Consider the following 19,327-nt stretch of genomic DNA (forward strand, 5'->3'; position numbering starts at 1 on the left):
CTTCAAGTGCAATTCAATCATAAATATTAGTCTGAAAATTAAACCAAGTACCAAATTATAATGGTTGCTTTTGTATCTATTTCTTTAAAATACTCCATTTAATTAGGTTTGAGTAAATACATTTCACATTTATTTTTGCATGTGTTGACAGTGCAGTTATTTGTCAGGATAAAAAGGACAGAAAGTACAGATGAAGGCCAGCTTCTCGCGCGTCTGTCAACATGTATCGATTACATCTGGTTTATCAGTAACTTCTTATACTGTGTGGAAAACAAACGAGTTTGGCTGTTTGGAGGAAGGTGGGGTAGCAGTGGAGGTGGTGTCACAGGGCTTCTGAGGGTGGTTTGGCTCGGATGCTTCGTTTTATTTTCGTCAATATGTGCGTTTTGTTGTAATATGGTTTCCTGACTAGTGAAATGAAATAGTTTTTATATTCAACCACAGCAACAGTTGTTTTGTGCTCTGATCGTAGGATTATTCACATAGTTTATCTCTGAAAAAAGCCATTGGACATTTACTGGGTTGGATCTCATTCGCCCTTTTTGTCTTCAGACTCAGACATATAGGTAAGCTTTGTTTCTCTGATTTCTCCTGAATTCTAGTGCACCATCTGTACATATTGTTTGGAAAGATTCATTTTATTATCTGAGTTGTTCTTGAGTCACAACAAAAAACAAGACGATACTTTCCAGACTGATTAGCCAACTTAACAAATTGTAATAACTTGCTTGATTGGATTTACACTATTGACAGGAACATAATGAGCCTTTCCTTGTCTGTGTGGGTGGATTATTTATTTAGTGAAACTAATGACCCCTGCCTCAGTTATTTCACAACCATTCTAAATGATGTTTGAAACCACGTTTATATTTCCTCTTCATTTAATATCAGTGGTCTCTTTTTGAATTTTCCAAACAACCTGAAATACGTCTGTGGTCATCGTGGCTCATTCCTGATTCTTGGGTTATTTTTCAACACCTCAGTCTCACTCTTACCCTGTGGCCGTGATCTGACCACCACAAAAAGAAAAAAGAGAAAAGAGAAAAGTTGTGCAGTGTCAATCCCTGCTTAACCAAATGTGTGCTTCACACTCTGAATCTTGCCCGTCGAAGCACATACCTTACATTACCTTTGTGTGATGAGATGGGGAAATACAAGTGTGAGAGGGGTAGAAAAAGACATGAGGCAGGCTGCAAGTGAGGATCGTGCTGAGATGACTGATTGCTCTCCGGGGAAGGAGTATGGGAGAGAAGTTGGGAAGAGAATTCAGACAGATGGAGGAGGGTGGATTTTTTTCAGACGTAGTCGCTCATGAGGCTGCATTGTTTCCTTTGTTACGTTTTTTTGTGTATTACCAGGACAAATGGAATCACACTCACATGACTCGACACGACTCTCACAAGAATCACTTAAAATAATTGGATTTCATTTGTGCCTGTATTGATTCACTCTCAATTATTCTGTTAATATTTCTATTTTGTATTTGAATATATCAGTGGGTACTGTGACAGTATATTATGTTTGTTTTTCTGCATGTTACACCTGAAGAGAAATATTGTTGTTTGTACATTTATGTATTTATCATTTTATTAATCAGTGAAAACTAATGTAACCTTAAATATAACCTCAAGATTTTTGCTTTCTTTTACTTGCTCGGGTTACAGGTTTCTTCGTTTGTGTGTGTGTGTGTGTGTGTGTGTGTGTGTGTGTGTGTGTGTGTGTGTGTGTGTGTGTGTGTGTGTGTGTGTGTGTGTGTGTGTGTGTGTGTGTGTGTGTGTGTGTGTGTGTGTGTGTGTGTGTGTGCGAGGGCAGGGTGGATCAGGCAGATGTGTTTTAGCTAATAGAGTCTGAGAGCAGCTGGGCAGGGCAGGGCTAATAGACCAAATGACATCATCTAGAGAGAGAGAGAGAGCGAGAGACACTGGGAGTATAAGAGCGAGCGAGCCTGAGGCAGTGAAAGGAAGCAGGCCAGCACTGATAGAGAGGAGAGCGGCATGAGAGTGGGACAGTCTGTGTGCGTGAACGGGAGAGGACCAGACGTTTGTTTGACTTTGACCGGAATATAGGCCTCTGTCCGGCAGATTTTTTTCCTTTAGTTTTCTCCCCCTCTTCTGTTACACCTTCCCCTCCTCCCCACCTCCCCTCTCCCCTCTCCCCCATTCATCCTCTTGACAGTTATCCCCCCCCCCCTCTCAGCTCCTGCTTCAGGCGGCTCCTCCGGGCATGCTCCTTAAGCCAAAGTATGACCGCTTTCGCAACGAGTCTGTGACCTCCTCCGACGACCTGATGCAGAGCCTAGCCATGAGCGGCAAAGTCGTGGCCACGCCGGTAGTCCGCTCCTCCGCCCAGAGCCTTCCTCTGCCTCCCCTGCCTACTCTGGATTCCAGCGCCAGGACCTCCTCTGCTGGGGCTACAGCCCTGGCTGACTCCCCTTGCCTGGATGGGGAGCAGGAGGCCACCACAACCTTCTGCATGCTCATCCCGAAGATGCCCCAGTGGAAGTTCTCCAACTCCCTGCTCAGCCGGAGCCCGTCCAACTCCAGCTCCAGCTCCAGCTCTAGCAAGGACTCGGGCAAGGCGGCAGCAGCTCCTTCCCAGGCCTCCAACTCCCCTTCCTCAACATCACACAGGCACAGTGGCGCGACCCCGGCCACTGGCCCAGTGGCAAGTCTTGCGGCAGTGCTTAACTCCTGTGACCCTGTGTGTGTCACCCCCTGTTCCTTACAGGCCATCCGGGGCCAGAGAGCAGTCATGGCAGCAAGCTCTGCCAGTCCAGGGGGTCAAGGATTCGGGGCTACAGAGGCCATGGCGAGCCCGGGTGTTTCCGGCAGCTCCAGGTCAGGAATGAACCGCAGGGCGAGGGTGGAAGGGATGTGGCTTGGGGGAGAAGACTTCAACCAGAAGGGCAGCTTCCTCCACAAACCCTCCCAGGGGTGGTTGCACCCTGACAAGAAGATTGCAGGACCAGGAGCTTCTTACATTGTCAGGGTGAGTCACTGGCCATCTTATAAATGCATGCAGTATATGCATTGTAAGTCAAACATCCAACTATTGTGTGTGTCTTTTTGCTTCAGAAGAAAGAAGGAGAAAAACTTTTCTTTTGCAGAACAACTGCCTTTCCACAGCAACCAGCAAATGCTTTAATATTGATGACCACATTTACTGGTCCCTCTATCTGGGTTAGGAAACAAAAGGACACTACAGTGCCAGACAGTTTCTTATGCAGCTCATGTGGCGAGGGCTGGGGAATACATAATTTAATCCAGATATATGGCTTGGTGTGGCTGGTAGGGGGACTGCGTCAGGATGGCGCACAGGCATCAGGGTGGACAGAGATAAGGTGTGAAATTATGTGTGGTCGGATTGTTATTCTGCTGCAGTTTACTGAAGCTTGTCTGCAGCATACACAGCAGTGTATTAACAGCGCATGTAACCTGTGTGTGATAGTGCGCTGCCGCTGCTGTGGGAGTGGTGCTCTTTGTGCGGTTCTAGGATTGTTTACATCGTGTTTGCAGTGAGACGTTAAGAGTAAAGTGTGATCCACAACCCTCTTCATCGTGAATCCCATTCATTAATATCATTATAATAAGTGTGCATGATGTTTTTAAATATTACACTTAAATTTTTACACAAACTCTTTCTAGTAAATAAGATAAGGCTGCATGAAGAAATTGACGGTTAGTTAGTTGATTAAATGAAATCAAATAGATCACTCTGTGTGGTCTTTATCTGGGTGTGCTTGTGATTTGTGTTTACAAATGGTTACCATCCCGAGCAGACTGCTTCACGTCAATGTCAATGATCTCCCCTCAGCGATCCCCCGGCTCCCGTTCATCTCCCGCCCCTCTTGGCACTGCTCTTCTCCCCTCTGCCCCCCAAACTAATGACATGCTCTTGATTAGCACAGTCTGGGGCCCAAGCATGCTTTCTAATGGCATTATACAGGCACCATTCATTCCTATATTCAATTAGATTTAATCACAGTCATTTGCATCATGTGATGTGGAAGAGGACGGTTGGATCAGTATGGGAGGGGTCCTGCGATAAGTACAGACGAGTCCTCAATTCCCGTGCAGGTCTTTCCTACGAGTACTGCTGTCGTACGCTGGTTAATTGTGAGACTTTTAACTGTTTATTCTTTTTTCTCTGAACGTGCTCTGCAATAAATGTAGATGACCCATGTGAGCTGATGTTGGCAACGCACTGTGAATACAGACGGCGGCTAAAGCAGAGGAATATGTGCAACTCCGCTGCAAATCCATGCAGGGAGGAGTAGTCGCTGCATGTATTAGTGTCAAAGTGACACTAGGTTTCTGCTGTGCTGTGCCATTTTTAATCAGCTCTCTCCCTCCCTCCCTCTGTTTCTCCTCTCTCACTCACTCCTGCACACAACCAAACACGTCCGTCCACAGTCACCCGTCTGCTGGGATGATGCTCAGCATAAGTTTCCTCCTCCTGAACACTTTCTGTGTCCTCGTGGTCGAGTCAGGCTCCGTGTGTCTGGTCTGTGTCTGCCATCTCTGACACAGCAGCAACCATCACACATAGATGTCCAGATGCCAAAGCCGCTATCATTTAGAGAGCTATATTAAAACCAGACTGCTGTCATCTTATTCTGTGCACTCGCAATCTGGTGCATAATATATCCCCCATCAGATTAAATATATCTGTAATATGATTTTGGGATTTTTGCTCTATCTCTCATAACATGAATTGCAAAAAGATGAACTAAAGTTAAAAAAGAGCAGTCGGTCTGCTCTCTGTCAGCTCTTTATTGTGACACACCCCACATGCTTCCTGGTCTGGACCTCTTTGTATACAGTCTAAGGTCTGGACCTGCATTAGTTTGAAAATTAGATATTAGATAATAAAATAATGAAATTTACATTTTCTTCATTGACAAACTAGAAAAATGAACTGACCAATTTCAAAGCCACAGAGAGAGAGAGAGAAAGAAAGAATCAATGACTGAGAGAATGAGAGAAAGAAAGGAAGCGTTATATTTCTGAGGAATGCCTCTTGAGCCCCTTTCACACTGGACAAAAAACCCACTTACACCCACTAACATCTGGCTTCAGTCCTCAGTGTGAAGGGGGACAATCAGCTTTCTTTCCCAAGTGAAATAACTGCAGCCGTCGGCTTTCTGTTCCAACTCTGATCAGTTTTAATGTAAAGATTTAATTTTCAGCCTGTTTCCAAGCTGTGGCATCTTTCATCGCTCACAGTGCACTGTAAACAAACCTGTCACCTGCCCATCGTGTAGCCGATAAACCATCAATACTATTAAAGGTCTTATCATTATTTGTATACAGTCTGTGGGCTACACACAGCCCAGCACAGCCATGCCAATGATGCTAGCCACGATTAGCCCTATGCATGACTGAGAGTGTGCTCTGCTCACTGCTCTCACTCTTGCTGCCCCGACAGCTTGAGTCTTAAAACACACATTTACCGACCTCAGCACCGACCTACACATGAGATGTGACAGATGTGTGCCTGACAGCTACCAGCTCACTGTCACTCAGAACCAGTTGGCCCAAACAGAAAGGCCTGCATATATGTATTCATTTCGGTGTAAACCTGGTTATTGGAAAGTCAGTTTCCCAGTAGTCTCTGGAAGAGTTGGAAAGGATAAAAGTGCAGATAGAGTGATAGAAGAAGGGATGCATTGCATCAGCAGATGAGTGAATGACAATGGAGGCATTGGTTGAGAGAGTGGGAAGGGAAAAAAAGAGACAATTTTCCTGATGGAAACACCCCCGCCTCCCCCGTCCCCCCTCCCATGTCCAAATCTGGTTAGAAAGCTCATTAAGCTCTCAGCTCAAAGGTCTCTCTCTCTCTCTCTCTCTCTCTCTCTCTCTCTCTCTCTCTCTCTCTCTCCTTTCTTGTGTGTGTGTGTTTGTGTGTGAGACTGCGGTGTGGTCTGCCTGCTGTTGGTTGTACTCTGTACAGTAATAACCCTGGACAACACACTGATGGGGCATTGATTGAGCCTGTAGTACTGTAGTGGACAGGACGTCCGTTATGTAGCATCAAGTTAGTTTGACAAAGACTTTACAAATCAGAAAAGTTGTTTCTTTTTCATAAGAAGTCTTTTTAAGCGGGACAAGCACAGAAAAAGAACACTATTGATACATAGATATAAGATGTTTTACAAATAGTGATAAAATGTATTGGATAAATAAACATGTGGTTTCTGTGGGATTGATTTAGTTGTCTATTTTATCCATGTATTGGCTTATTTATTTTTATCAATTACATAAATGCCAGATTGTATTTTGCTGTATAGATAAACAATTTTACTTATGCTATCGGAAAAGTTATTAGTTCAATGTTCAATTATTTACTACATGTTTTCATTTAAACCTGCAGAGATGTACAGAGCATGGCAACATGCAGTGATTGAACACAGGACACGAACACACTCACACCCTCAGCAGCCTCCAGAGGACGAAAGAAGCTGCAGTTTGTCCAGTATTTGAAGCTCTTAGTGCTGACAATCTAGTTAAGGTGCCATTAGCACCTCAACCTGATGACCATTAGGAGGCTGCTCACTACAATCATACACGTTAATGACCAACATGTGGATTTGAGCCAGATTATAGCGTTTCGTTGGAAAAAGCCTTGTTTGCAATAGAAGATTTTCACAAACATTATATAATTTAACATAGTAGGGTTAACACAGTGCTTGCGGTGTATTGTTGTTTGTAGTTAATATTTTCCAAGATGAGGAAGCTGACAATATCAATAACGTTCCATGAGTTTGTGTTCGTCTTTCAATTTAACCTCCAACTTGGAGATAGTCATGCTTTCATTTTTTAATAAAACTCTTCATTTTTATTTGTGTAAACATGGAATTAGACTTACAGTATTTCACATGCTGTTCACTTCTACCCAAATCTGTCGGCCATATTTAATCTTGTTTTGTTGTCTGTTTCTGTTTGCAGTACATGGGCTGTATTGAAGTGTTGAAGTCAATGCGCTCCCTGGACTTCAACACGAGAACTCAGGTGACGAGGTAAGCTGCCGGTAACTGTCTCTGCTGCTAGCGATTAGTCAGGAGAACCTGATCCAACATGTGTTGGAAATAGCTACCAGCCACTATAATATCAAATTGCCATCAGTGGTGTGTCAGTGCCGGGCTGATACATGACTTATTTTCATTTTCTGATCATTGACGTGTCAGTATAACTGAAGGAAAGATCCTAGATACTGTAACAGGTGAATATTAATCCCCAAGCTTTGATGTAAACACTCTAACCCTTTATCAACTGACAGCAGCACAAATCTGAATTTCTTTTAGTTTCTTTCACCAAACCTTGATTGACTAGTTGCAGTAGAAATGTGATGCTGATGCAAGTATTAAAAAAATGTTCTCAAATCTAAAGTGACTAGATTCTGCATGATGGTAGCAACATGGTATCTCGGATGTTAGTATTGTTCACAGTGTGAGTTTAGTGGTGCCCAAGGTTATATGTCTACGTACGAACCTACACCTCAGGTTCTTGGTGTGCTCTTGTTATCAAACCAGGGTTCATCTCAATCCTCACCCACATGGGAGAAGTGCACACTCCCGCTCTCCCTCTCCGTCTCTCACCCTCGTCTCTCTCTCCTCCGCAATCGATCGGTAGTAACCGGAGCCCACAGCTTAAGTGCAAGAGGAGGGAGGGGGTGAACAGCAGAGATGGAGTGATGAAGAGAGGGAGAGAGGGGAGAGAGATCCATTATTTATGATGCTCGCTAATGACAGTGGAAAGCTGCAGTGGTCCCCCTGAACGCACCCTGCTGGATAATGTCTGTGGCTGTAACTTCTTGAGGAGGAGGAGGGATGCGTTCAAAACACAACATTAGCAAAGGGAGGAATCACACTGAGCCTAAGCTGTGTACATCAGGTTTGGTTGTTGCATAATGACATTTTAATCAGGAGTGTTTTTGTGCAATGATGATGAATCAGTTTTGATGGAGCCTTGAGCCTAATTTCCACTGGTCACAAAAACCCACTAACATCTGGCTTTTGTCTGCAATGGGAATGGACACAATCGGCATTCACTCCTGGTTCAAATTGATTCTGCTGTATACACAGGTTTGATCGACAGTGATTCAATTGTGATACACAGGTGAACACACTACTTTGGTTAGGACAGGCGAGGTGAGAGAGCGCCTCAGTTGTCGGTGCATTAGTGATGTCGAAAAAGACACACTGGGGAAAAAACAGAAAGGGAATCAGGAAGGAGTCAATCGCCTTTTTTTAAGCAAGTTTAACCACCTTTAAAGAAAACCTGCATATACCTGCTAATTTTGGTGTAAAAGAGATATTTGTCTCTGAATCAGTGGCGGATCTTGGATTTTAAGAAATCAGGGGCCACAACGGTGTCACAGTTTATTCAGAGGGGCCCCGAGATCCGCCCCTGCTCTGACCATGTTGCGGCTCCTCTGTCATACAAGGCCCAAATTCAAGAATCAAACCAAAAGACATTGTTTTAATGTTATTATTGATTCTGTGTACTTTATAAAGTGCGGCTGCATTTGATTCAAAAGTCAAAGCCTGTATTTCTATAGATAGGGGCCTTTTTCAGCTTCATGACTATACAATTTAACAGAGTCAGAGAAAACTGCAACAATTCATTGAGTGGTCGTCAGAATTTCAAAAATGCCCCTCAGCTCCTGGATTCCAAAAGAGTGCATTTTACAAACAGTACTCACGGTGTCACAGTGTTAAACAGCAACACCAGTGATAATGAAGCCCAGCAGTTTATTGCAGGGAACTTATTGAGCAAAAAAACAAAACAACAACAACAACCCATCTCTCTTCCTCCTTCTCCTCCTCCTCCTCCTCCTCCTCCTCCCTCTGCCCTCTCATCGGCATGAGTCATTCGAACATCGTGCTGTTTGTCCAAAATCCCTGAGAAGACCTTTTACCCGAGATGGGGGCCCGGGATGCTGCTTTTTAAATATTTACGAGCCACTTGATAGGGGCAGCTGGGTTCTTTGAATGCTGTCCCTGCCGTCCCCTGGCAGAGAGAGAAAGAGAGAGAGAGAAAGAGAGGGAGAGAAAGAGAGGGAGAGAAAGAGAGGGAGAGAGAGTATCTAGCTCTCCAGCCTCAAATCCACATTAAGCCTCACTCACCGCTATCGTCCTCACAGGGAAGAGGAGCTTTAAACGCCCATTAAGCAGACGTTCCCAGGAGTTAGAGCAGCTTCAACACAAAATTGTGACAAATCTGCAGAGATAATTGCTCTGTGGAAAGTAAACGTGAATATTGATGCCCTAAAGAAGCAGTAGAAAATTGTTTTTTTAGCAAATTATGTCTCTAATCTAACTGGAATTTAAACACGAGATAGCTAAACAATCACCCATAATAAATGTTGTGTTTTTGTAAGATCTGTGCTTTGGTGCGTTGTTAACAGGCCCTGCTGGGACCTTCTCTTGAGCTTTGAAATGTGACAGGTCTGTGGCCTTTGACTTTAGCCCAAGGCATGAAACACTAAGCTTCTGTTCATGTTTAACCTTAAAATGTTTCCATCATTATGATGCAGCAAAATTGTCTGTAGCCCCCGAGCTGAACAGTTTTCATCTCACCATCAACCCAGCGACCGTTTTATTCATTTGCCCTCAATTAAACCAGGAAGGTCCCATTTCGATACAACATCTCCTCTGCCAGGCAGTCCTGGTTAAGAGTTTATGTGGCTGCACAGTCGCCATAAATCCACATGATTTGGAGATCATGAATATGTCCTTGCACCCAGTATCTCCCCACTTTATTTTCACCTTTGACCTGTTTTCATTTCCCTGATCAGGGAAGCCATCAACAGGCTCTGTGAGGCTGTGCCAGGAGGAAAGGGGCAGTGGAAGAGGAAGGTGAATAGGAAACTTGTAACTCTAATGTGCATGTTTGCAAATAATTCTCTCACACACTGAAATGGTTTTAACCTTGTTGGAGAAGTATATGTGTAGAATTTACCACACAGGGTATAATGTCTGTGGTTTGGTACACATGCAACTTGTGTGACGCTTCCTGAATCATTGAATATGATTGAAGATACCCACCTTTTATTGTACAGGCTTTCTATACTAATATATAAACAATGAATACAGGATGACGTTTTCTGAAATAACCACAGTTTAAAATATGTTTTGTCTCTCATGCAGGCCGTGAACAAAGCTCTGCATTCCGTAATGGGAAAGAGTAACCTGCGATTTGCTGGCATGACCATCGCAGTCAATATTTCCACAGACGGCCTCGGTCTGCTCATCCCTACCACACGACAGGTTAGACGATGCTACATTATGATATGTCCATCTCCTTCAGCTACTCCGGCTTCCTCCCACAGTCCAGAGACATGCAGATTGGGGTTCAGGTTAATTGGAGACTCTAAATTCTCTGTAGGTTTGAATGTGAGTGTGAATGGTTGTTTGTCTCTATTGGCCCTGTGATACGCTGGTGACCAGTCCAGAGTGTAACCCGCCTCCCGCCCATTGTCAGCTGGGATTGGCTCCAGCCTCCCCACGACCCTCAAAGGAGAACTGGTAGAGATGATGAAGGGATGGATTGGAGGGATAAAATTGTCCAAATATACTTTTATTAAATGTTAAAACGACAGCTCATATGACTACAAATCACCATCTGTCACCATAGTCACATTAAAATCCTACAAATGTGTGAACATATTATTTTAGCATTTAATTTATTCCTTCAGTTCTTCAATTAAAATAATGATATGTGTCAATTGAGTAAATTCAATGCTAAATAGCCGAAGTTTAGTTTTTATTTAAAGATTTTTTTGTATCAGTTTCACTTGAGAACAAAATCCAGTGGAAGTCACTGAATTCTTCTTCACATGGAAAATGTTAAGTTTAGTTTAGTCCGTTCATTTCAGGGTAATCCAAAAGCAGAATATACTGTTACACATTCCATGAAAGGAGGAAGAAGAAAAATCTCACATTAAATGCCCCTTTTATATAAATAACAATTATAATAATCAATTATATAATAATCAATAGCTGTCATCATCACATAATGTTTAGGAATATGTATGTCAGTCGTGTATGTGATGTTTTAGTTTGTTTATGTTTTAGTTTTCAAATTGTGTATTGGTCAAACCCTTACCCTTTACTTTAATAGATTTTGGCACCTCATGTCTGTTTGCCGTTTTATGTTGCTGTTTATCACTGTTAGAAAATACAAACCTCCTCCTCTGTGTGTCTCTTCCAGGTGATAGCACATCATCCCATGCAGTCCATCTCCTTTGCCTCAGGGGGAGACACAGTGAGTGCAGTATTTCTCTCCCAGCTCTCTCTTCCACCGGTGTTGTTGCTGCTGGAATGGACATTTTTGGCAGACATCTGACTGGACTGCATTTGACTAGTTTCCAATCTCATGACCCGGGAGTCAATGGCGGCCTTAATGTAGTTACATACATCTAATTTATGTGGTCTAATTGAATTTTTCCTCCTGTCTGTTGCAGGATACGCCTGATTATGTGGCGTACGTGGCCAAAGACCCAGTGAATCAGAGAGGTATGGCCTTCTTTTTCATTAGGAAACTAAATCATTCTCCTACGAAGTTTCGCTGGATGAAAGGGTCGACCTCTCCATGACACTTATTACATTTCTTGCCTCATATCACCCCCATTAGCATAAAAGGTTTGGGGAAATAATGTACATAATAGGATTAATATTAGCTCATGCTCATAAAAAGTATGCGTCAGCTTGGAAAAACCACTTTTTTTCTGTCTCCCTCAGCGTGTCATATCCTGGAGTGCTCCGATGGTTTAGCCCAGGGTGTCATCAGCACCATCGGCCAGGCCTTCGAGCTGCAGTTCAAACAATACCTTCACAGTCCTCCCAAAACCATGGCGTCTATAGAGAGGTAACACACACTCCTGCCAAAATCATGGCGTCGATGCACAGATAAAAACAAGCCCGTGACATCTGTGGAGCGGTGTCACAATATTAAATTATACATCTGCAGGAACAACAAGAACCAAGGTGCTAAGAGATTACGGGGTATACATTCCTTACACAGCAAAATGATGATAGAATACAAATATAATATACAAATTGTAAAGAAAATGTCAATCAGAAAGAGACATTAAAGTTAAATGGTCTGTATTTAACGAGAGCTTTTCTAGTCTTGTCGACCACTCAAAGCTCTTTACAGTACAGTTTTTTCCATTCACACAGCGCATCTACTTTCTAGTCGTTTTTAGTAGTTGATACTTACAAATATCAATACAGACTTCAATAGAGTGTTATCATTGTAGACAAGAAGGGCCCTGAGAGAGAGCATACTTCCACCAAGCCTGATTGGCCACTTTATCACTTGATATTGCATATTAATGACATTTTCTCTGATAAAGTTGAAATTATAGTTCAACAACTAGCAACTAACTTAAAACTCAAGCATGAGTATCAGTATGAACCAGTGAAAATAAACATTAACAGAGACCCATAAATGCAGATATTTTAAAAGCTTAATTTGTTTCCTGACAGTAACTGAATAAAGATCATATGGCTAAGAATGCTTCACAAAATCTGGATTATTGTCCACATCCACACCATATTTCACATGTTCGTAGATGTTAATGCTCTTCATGTGCCGGATCTTTTTCATAACGATCTCTGCATTATTTGTCAAGAAATACACAAAAATGTCCTAATGTTAAAAAGGGTGAAATAACAAATTCCTGAATCCACACCCTCAATCAAATCCGCTCCAAAAGTTGACAGGTTCTTCCTCGGTTCGTACCCCACCCGTCTATCCAGCTCAGATAGATGCTCAGTTGACTGTGTTTTGCATAATCCAAACAGACTAAACACAACCTCTTGGTGGAGCTAGATGTTATTTTAGGAAAGATCGACACAGGACGAGTTAAGATTCTGGACGTTTGCTTCGTGACATAATCAGTCATGCATAGTTTGACAGTATAAATATGAAATGTTCCCTAAAGAGCTCAGTTGCAGTTTCCCCCAGTGAAAACCTGATGTACTGTACAAATCTCAGGTTTCTTGTTGTTTCATTACAGAACGACATGTTAGACTGTGGCTGCATAATCTTTTTTGCAATCTTTTTTTCTTCATAACTGAGTGAAATGACTTGGAAGTATTGAAGTTGCAGCCATGATAAGAGCTTGTTGAATTCTGCAAATCTTTGATCTCCTTTAGAATATGATACGAGTCCATTCTCTACGAAAAGGAACAGAGGTAATGCTGTCCCACAATTCCTTGCAGCAGCAACACGCGACTCACCTTTGTAAATACTGAAAGAACAAAGCACCTTCTTTATGCTTGTGACATGATCCAAAACGTATGGAAGCTCCAGGCTGTTGTTCTCCTCTCTTCTGGTTTCCAGTGATCTATATAAATATCTGGCTGATTTATAGGGATCACTTTCGGATACAGAGATGACATCTGATCTGACACGATCCATCCGAGAACCCAGCTCTCCTGATCGTTATTTTTATGATAAATATCACTCAGCACAATTCTTTTTTTCAATTATAGGAGTAGTTGCGTGGATTATTCATCATATTTTCTTTAATCAAGTAATGCAGCTCCTGTCACTCATACTACATCTATGTTCTTCCTCAGATCTGTCAGGCCAGAGGAGCCAATGTGGGGAGAGGAGGAGGACTTCTCTGAGCACGATTACTACAACAGCATCCCGGGGAAGGAGCCTCCTGTTGGGGGTGTGGTGGATTCCAGGCTCAGGCCCAGTGGGTCTCTGCTGGGTCACATCCACACACAGCCCCAGAGCAAGAACGCACTGGTGAGTGCTTCTGGAAACAATGTTATTCTGGGTCAGCTTCTGGATTCTGGCAACCTGGCAAACGTGCTACTGTAAAAACCATAAAAAATGCCAACATTAGCAGCTCAGTAGTAATCACAAATTTTTTGTTCAGGAAGATGTCAATCTGTTGAATATCAATTAACTTCAAAATCTAAATATTTTTCTAGAGCCTTATTAAAGTAAGTTCATTTGAAAAAAAACAAACATATACATATATATTGCTGTACTTGGACTAGAGTAGCAAAATAAAAGCACATTCATCTCACAGCAGGAGGCTTGTGGGGTTGAATCCTGGATGTGTATTTGTGTGGGTTTTCTCCAGATTCTCCAGCTTCCGCCCACAGTCCAGACATTTTAAATTGTCCGTAGGAGCAAGTGTGTCTCTGTATGTCAGTCCTGCAACACGCTGGCAACCGGGGTCTACCCCCCGCCTCTCATTCAATATCAGCAGGGATTGGCTCCAGCCCCCCTGTGACCCTCACTTATGTACATAGGTAACATAAGCATCTGAACAGTTGTTCCACCACTGCAGTAAACTGTATGTAAATCTGAGGTTGTAACATCACAACATGTCAAGATCTGTTCTTTATCACGTACTGAATAACTCTCCTTTAACAGAGAATGAAGCCAGACTCAAGCTAAACTCCCATATCTCCCTTATGAACTGGTGACTAATGTATTTAATCCTCATTGTTAAGGAATTAAACAAACAACAGGAGCATGACAAATATACTCCATCTCGTCCTGATGTGCCTGCAACATAATTGCTAAAGACAGATTTGATTAGAAGAAGAGCCTGAGCTCCTCTGTTGTTTACCAGGTGAGAGGAAACACTGCTCTCTCTCTGTCTCTCCTTGAAAACATGGCGACACACTGTAGCTAATGTTACAAACAGAGTGCCTCAAAACATTATTATGCGCGGACGAGAGAGGAGAGTTGTCCATTCAGTTACAGAGACAGTAATGTGTTTATCATGTGTTCCTCTGGTGTACGATGTGTGTTTGCAGATGGGTTCCCCAGCGAGGAGGGAGCAGGCGTCCTACCCTCCTGGTCAGCTCTGTTATGAGCTCCACTGGGACACTGAGACCAGCAGCAGCTCAGGTGAGTCCCCCTGTGGCAGTAAGCAGCTATAGCAGGGAGAAACTTCATCACTTGTTTTATTAGAGAGAGGGATTGTTTGTTTAAAATGCCAGTAAACTGCTTTATATTTTGAATCGCCCTCTGGGACAGATAAAGTTGTTTTGAATTTGAATATTTTGGTTCCAATGTTCTATCTTTACTTAGGCCCCTAATCTTTGGGTTCGGGTATTTTTCCATTGGCTTGTTGGATGTTGTTGTTATTGAGTTGCCTGCCCCTCAGCTCTCATGCTGCTGATTTCTATCATGAAATTTGCATACACTCTGGTACAGACAGAAGAGCAGTGTTTGGTCTCTTTACAGAATCACTTGATTGAATCCTTAGGAACTTTAATCAGAACGACCTTTCAGATTAGAGGCTGTAATGTAATGTAAAGGCTGGAGCTTGTGGTTCTTGTTGTTTGTCAGGAGAGACGCTCAGACCGTCCTCAAGATTCTCTGAATTCCATTTAGATTATTACAGTAGTTGATCCTGAGAAATCATTTACATTATCTTTGTGGAAGAATTTAGTGCATGTGAGACCATCCATGACACAATGGTGATGTCATGTCTGTCAGTTGGATAATTTTGTAGAGTTTATATGAATTATTTGTCTTTTTTAAAATGTATTTATATATATATTTTTTGTTTCTTCTCAAGAACCACTCGTACAAAACACGGCACAGTCGTTGTAGTTGTTAGATTCTTTTATTCAGGTTATCGAGTTCAAAGATCTTAATATTAAATGTACAAATCAATAGTCCAGTAACCAGAGAAAGGAAGTTATGACACAGACAGTTCCCGACAACACATTGATATGATGAATATGGTTCAGACCACTTGTTGGAAATCTGTTTTACATTTTGACACTGAAACAATTTTTTTTGTAGCATTATGATAATCAAGACATTATAAACATCCAGTTCACACTGCAAATGCTTTCATCATCTTCATCAGCTTGACTGTGGAAATATTTCAAATTGTGATTTCAACTATTAGAGGTGGACAAAAAGTTTAACCTTTTCACACATATATTCAGATACATAAGCCTACACACACACACACACACACACACACACATACACACATACACACATACATACATACATACATACATACATACATACATACACACACAGTCCTTCGTGTCCCTGAAGTCAGAAAAGCTTTGTCTATTTCAGGCCTGACATCAGATGGTTACCTGTGTGCTGATGGCCAACCACCTGGCAGCAGAGACTATGAGGAGCATCAGTATGTCAACACCCAGAGTCTGGAAAACCTGGAGTCACTGGCACAGGGACAAAGAGGGGGGAGGGTCCCCGAAAGTCCCAAGAAAGATCTCTTTGACATGAGTAAGTCCTGAGATTTTGGCTGACATATTCTGACACATATAGTGAGGATAGTCTCACTTTGTTATAAGAAGAATACATTTATATAAAAATATTTTTTATTTGTGAAACATCGTTGATGCTGTAGGGCCCTTTGAGGACGCCCTGAAGCTCCATGAGGCCAGTGGCGGAGCTGCTGGCTCCAGTATGTCCACCACAGTTGGAGGGGGAGGAGGTGTACGGATCCTGGAGGACCAGTGGCCCAGCCCTCCACGCCGCCGAGCGCCTGTGGCCCCAAATGAGGATCAGCTCCGCAGGGAGAGCTGGTACCACAGCCGGATGAGCCGACGGGACGCGGAGAAACTCCTGGTCAGAGACGGAGATTTCCTCATCCGGGAGAGCACGACCAACCCGGGACAGTATGTGCTCACAGGCATGCACTGTGGCCTGCCCAAACACCTACTGCTAGTGGACCCTGAGGGAGTGGTGAGTCTGATAGCAAGTGATGCAGCTGTCAAAACTATGTCAAAATAATTCATATGAAGCCAGGGAAGGGAAAATAGACTCAAATCAAGCTATTCAATGAAACACTGACCATTGATCATAGGGTCATGTATAATCAGGGATGCTCAGAGTAGGGGGATGCTGGCTCAACTAGGTGAGCTATTTGCCCCCCCCCAAATAATAAGTGATTCTTGAGTTCTCTACAGAAGCAGGTTCGATTCCAACCCAGCCCCTTTGCTGCATGTCTTCCCTGCTCTCTGTCACCCTATCACATTCGAACTCTGTCCTATCAATAAAGGCCAAAGTGCCCAAAAATATATATTTAAAAGAAAAGTGTATTATAAAACGTTTCATGCAGTTTATAGTCGTCATGATTATTTACACCCCCGCTATCTCTTGCTGTCATTGCACAGGTCCGAACCAAAGACATGTTATTTGAGAGCATAAGTCACCTTATCGCGTACCATCTGAAGAATGAGGTGCCTATTGTCGCAGCAGAAAGTGAGCTCCACCTTAAACAGGTGGTCAGGAGGAAGCAGTGAGCCACCTGCCTCTCATGGGACGGTAAGAACATTTATGATGGTTGTGACTGGAAATGCACTTTGTAGTGTCCCTCAGTAACGAAGCCACGTGGCCTCTGCTGCTTATGTCAAGCTTTTTATTCAAGGACACAAAAATCACAAAAGCCAAACTAATCTTTCATGTGCTCTTAGTTAGTATTTCATCCTACTCCCTCCATAGACAGGAAGTATAACAACACTCCCCCTGTCGGCTCTCTGCCAATCACATGCTCACCTAGCTCACAGTCATATCTAGCTGATGTATAACTGATAGGCTTCTGACATGTTCACAGACAACCTGTACACCTCAGTCACAGCAATATCAAATATTTTAAAGTTATTGAACATGAATCTCTAACACAGTAAAACTAAACATAACAGTACATTTCAATATAATCAGGGATCCAGGAAACAGGAAACGTTTTTCAATATTATATATATTTATTTAGAAACTAGATTTTTATATCTGATATAAATTCATATTATTTTATATTGCCATTCTATATTGTAAGGAGAGCTGTGCATATTCAATTTAAATTGTATGTTTTCTAGTCATGATGATCAATCAAAATTTGTAAGTTTGCTCATTAATTATTTGTATTGAATGGGAGCATACAATCCTGCATGAATCATCTCATCTATTGTAACCGACATGTTATAAACATGTTGTGTGACGATTAAATCTCCATCACGTAACTATACTTGTATTGACTTTAAATCTGTGAATCTTTAATTCTTATTCCAGAGTTGGATTATCGTGGGCCCATGCAAAACAATTACAGAAAAAAAACTCTTAAATGGAAATCTTTTATCCCTGATGGATATTCATCTGGAGGCTATCGCTTTCTGTCTTTCCATGACCAACAAGGAGAGAGAGGCGTCTGGATTCTCCTCGTACTTCCTCCACATGTTTGCCGACCAGGATCAACCAACCAATCCCTCGTCTGGTGTAGACTCCTCAGCATGCAGCTATTAAGCTATTAAATCCATCACAATCCAGTTTGACTTGACCTGCAGCTCAATAACTGTCGACCAATGTGATGCTGTTCAGAGTGGACCCAACTTCAGGAAATCACACAAGGATTGGATGCACAGTGAAGAAATGTCCTGCAATGCCTGTAACAGTGAGGAGCTTCCGGCCCGCCATGGTTTGTCCAACCATTCAGCCACAGAACAAAACTCTCACGTCAAAGATTTGATCGCCAGAACAAAACTGTCACTGGTTATGAGGATGTCAGGTTGTGTATCCAGTGGGTTTTCAGTATTTTAAGAGACAATTTAGGAAAAGTCTGTTTCATTGGACTGTGAAGAGAGTTTTTGGTTATGTGTGCAGGACCTGACGCTGACATGGCACAATGGAAATACTGTTATTGTTGGGTGTGTGAAAGAGCCACATGTCCTCCTGTCGTTTTTTGTTTCTTCATAATCCAAGCGCCATATCCCTTAATTTAGTTTTTCAATCCTGCAGTCATAGTATATCTGGCAGACAGAGGTGGACATAAAACACATTCACCATGGATACGAGTTGTTTGTGCTGTGTGTGTGTAAGGGCTGCTCATAATTTGTTAAAGACATATTGTATGTATTGTATAGTCCTGTGGAAACTCTTGTTCAGTACTCCATCCTGGGCTGGAAACACCATCTGTGCATACAAACCTCAGTATAACCACGCCTGTATTTCCTCTCACCCCTCCCACGTCAGTGCCTTAATAACTACTGAGACAGGCATTTGTGTCTTGAGTGTACATAATGTGCATTTCCTGTATGCTCCTAATGCAGAGGACTAGGTTCCTTGCCATGCCAGTGAACGACTGAACAAACATCAGGATGATTAAGCTCTTATACGTGTGAACAGTAACCTAAGCTGCTCTTGTTTTAGATGAATAATGTTTAATACTGTTGTCTAATTGTGCTCATGTTTGTCGTTTTTTAATTGTGTCGCCTGGTTCAATATTTTTGTTTTCTTCGACACAGATAGAACTCCTCTGAATCGATCGACATTAGAGACTTAAGGGGTTTGGACTTGAA

General features: G+C 42.5%; 1 protein-coding gene across 2 annotated transcripts; it reads left to right on the forward strand.

Moving 5' to 3' along the window:
• The first annotated feature begins 310 nt into the window (after positions 1-310).
• Positions 311-18,081, forward strand: shc2 (SHC (Src homology 2 domain containing) transforming protein 2). Of its 2 annotated transcripts, none has more exons than XM_034584018.1 (14): positions 311-566; positions 2,197-2,988; positions 6,948-7,018; positions 9,799-9,859; positions 10,151-10,270; positions 11,214-11,267; positions 11,467-11,518; positions 11,744-11,870; positions 13,592-13,769; positions 14,798-14,891; positions 16,089-16,259; positions 16,384-16,721; positions 17,153-17,303; positions 18,045-18,081. In XM_034584018.1, the coding sequence occupies exons 2-13, from the start codon at positions 2,224-2,226 to the stop codon at positions 17,279-17,281; spliced, it is 2,160 nt and encodes a 719-aa protein (XP_034439909.1). In that variant the 5' UTR covers positions 311-566; positions 2,197-2,223; the 3' UTR covers positions 17,282-17,303; positions 18,045-18,081. The 2 variants fall into 2 exon arrangements, with proteins under 2 accessions (XP_034439909.1, XP_034439910.1); XM_034584019.1 differs by having other exon boundaries at positions 2,728-2,988.
• Positions 18,082-19,327: the final 1,246 nt, after the last annotated feature.

The sequence above is a fragment of the Hippoglossus hippoglossus genome, chromosome 4 (assembly GCF_009819705.1).
Source record: "Hippoglossus hippoglossus isolate fHipHip1 chromosome 4, fHipHip1.pri, whole genome shotgun sequence".
Classification (NCBI taxonomy): Eukaryota; Metazoa; Chordata; class Actinopteri; order Pleuronectiformes; family Pleuronectidae; genus Hippoglossus; species Hippoglossus hippoglossus.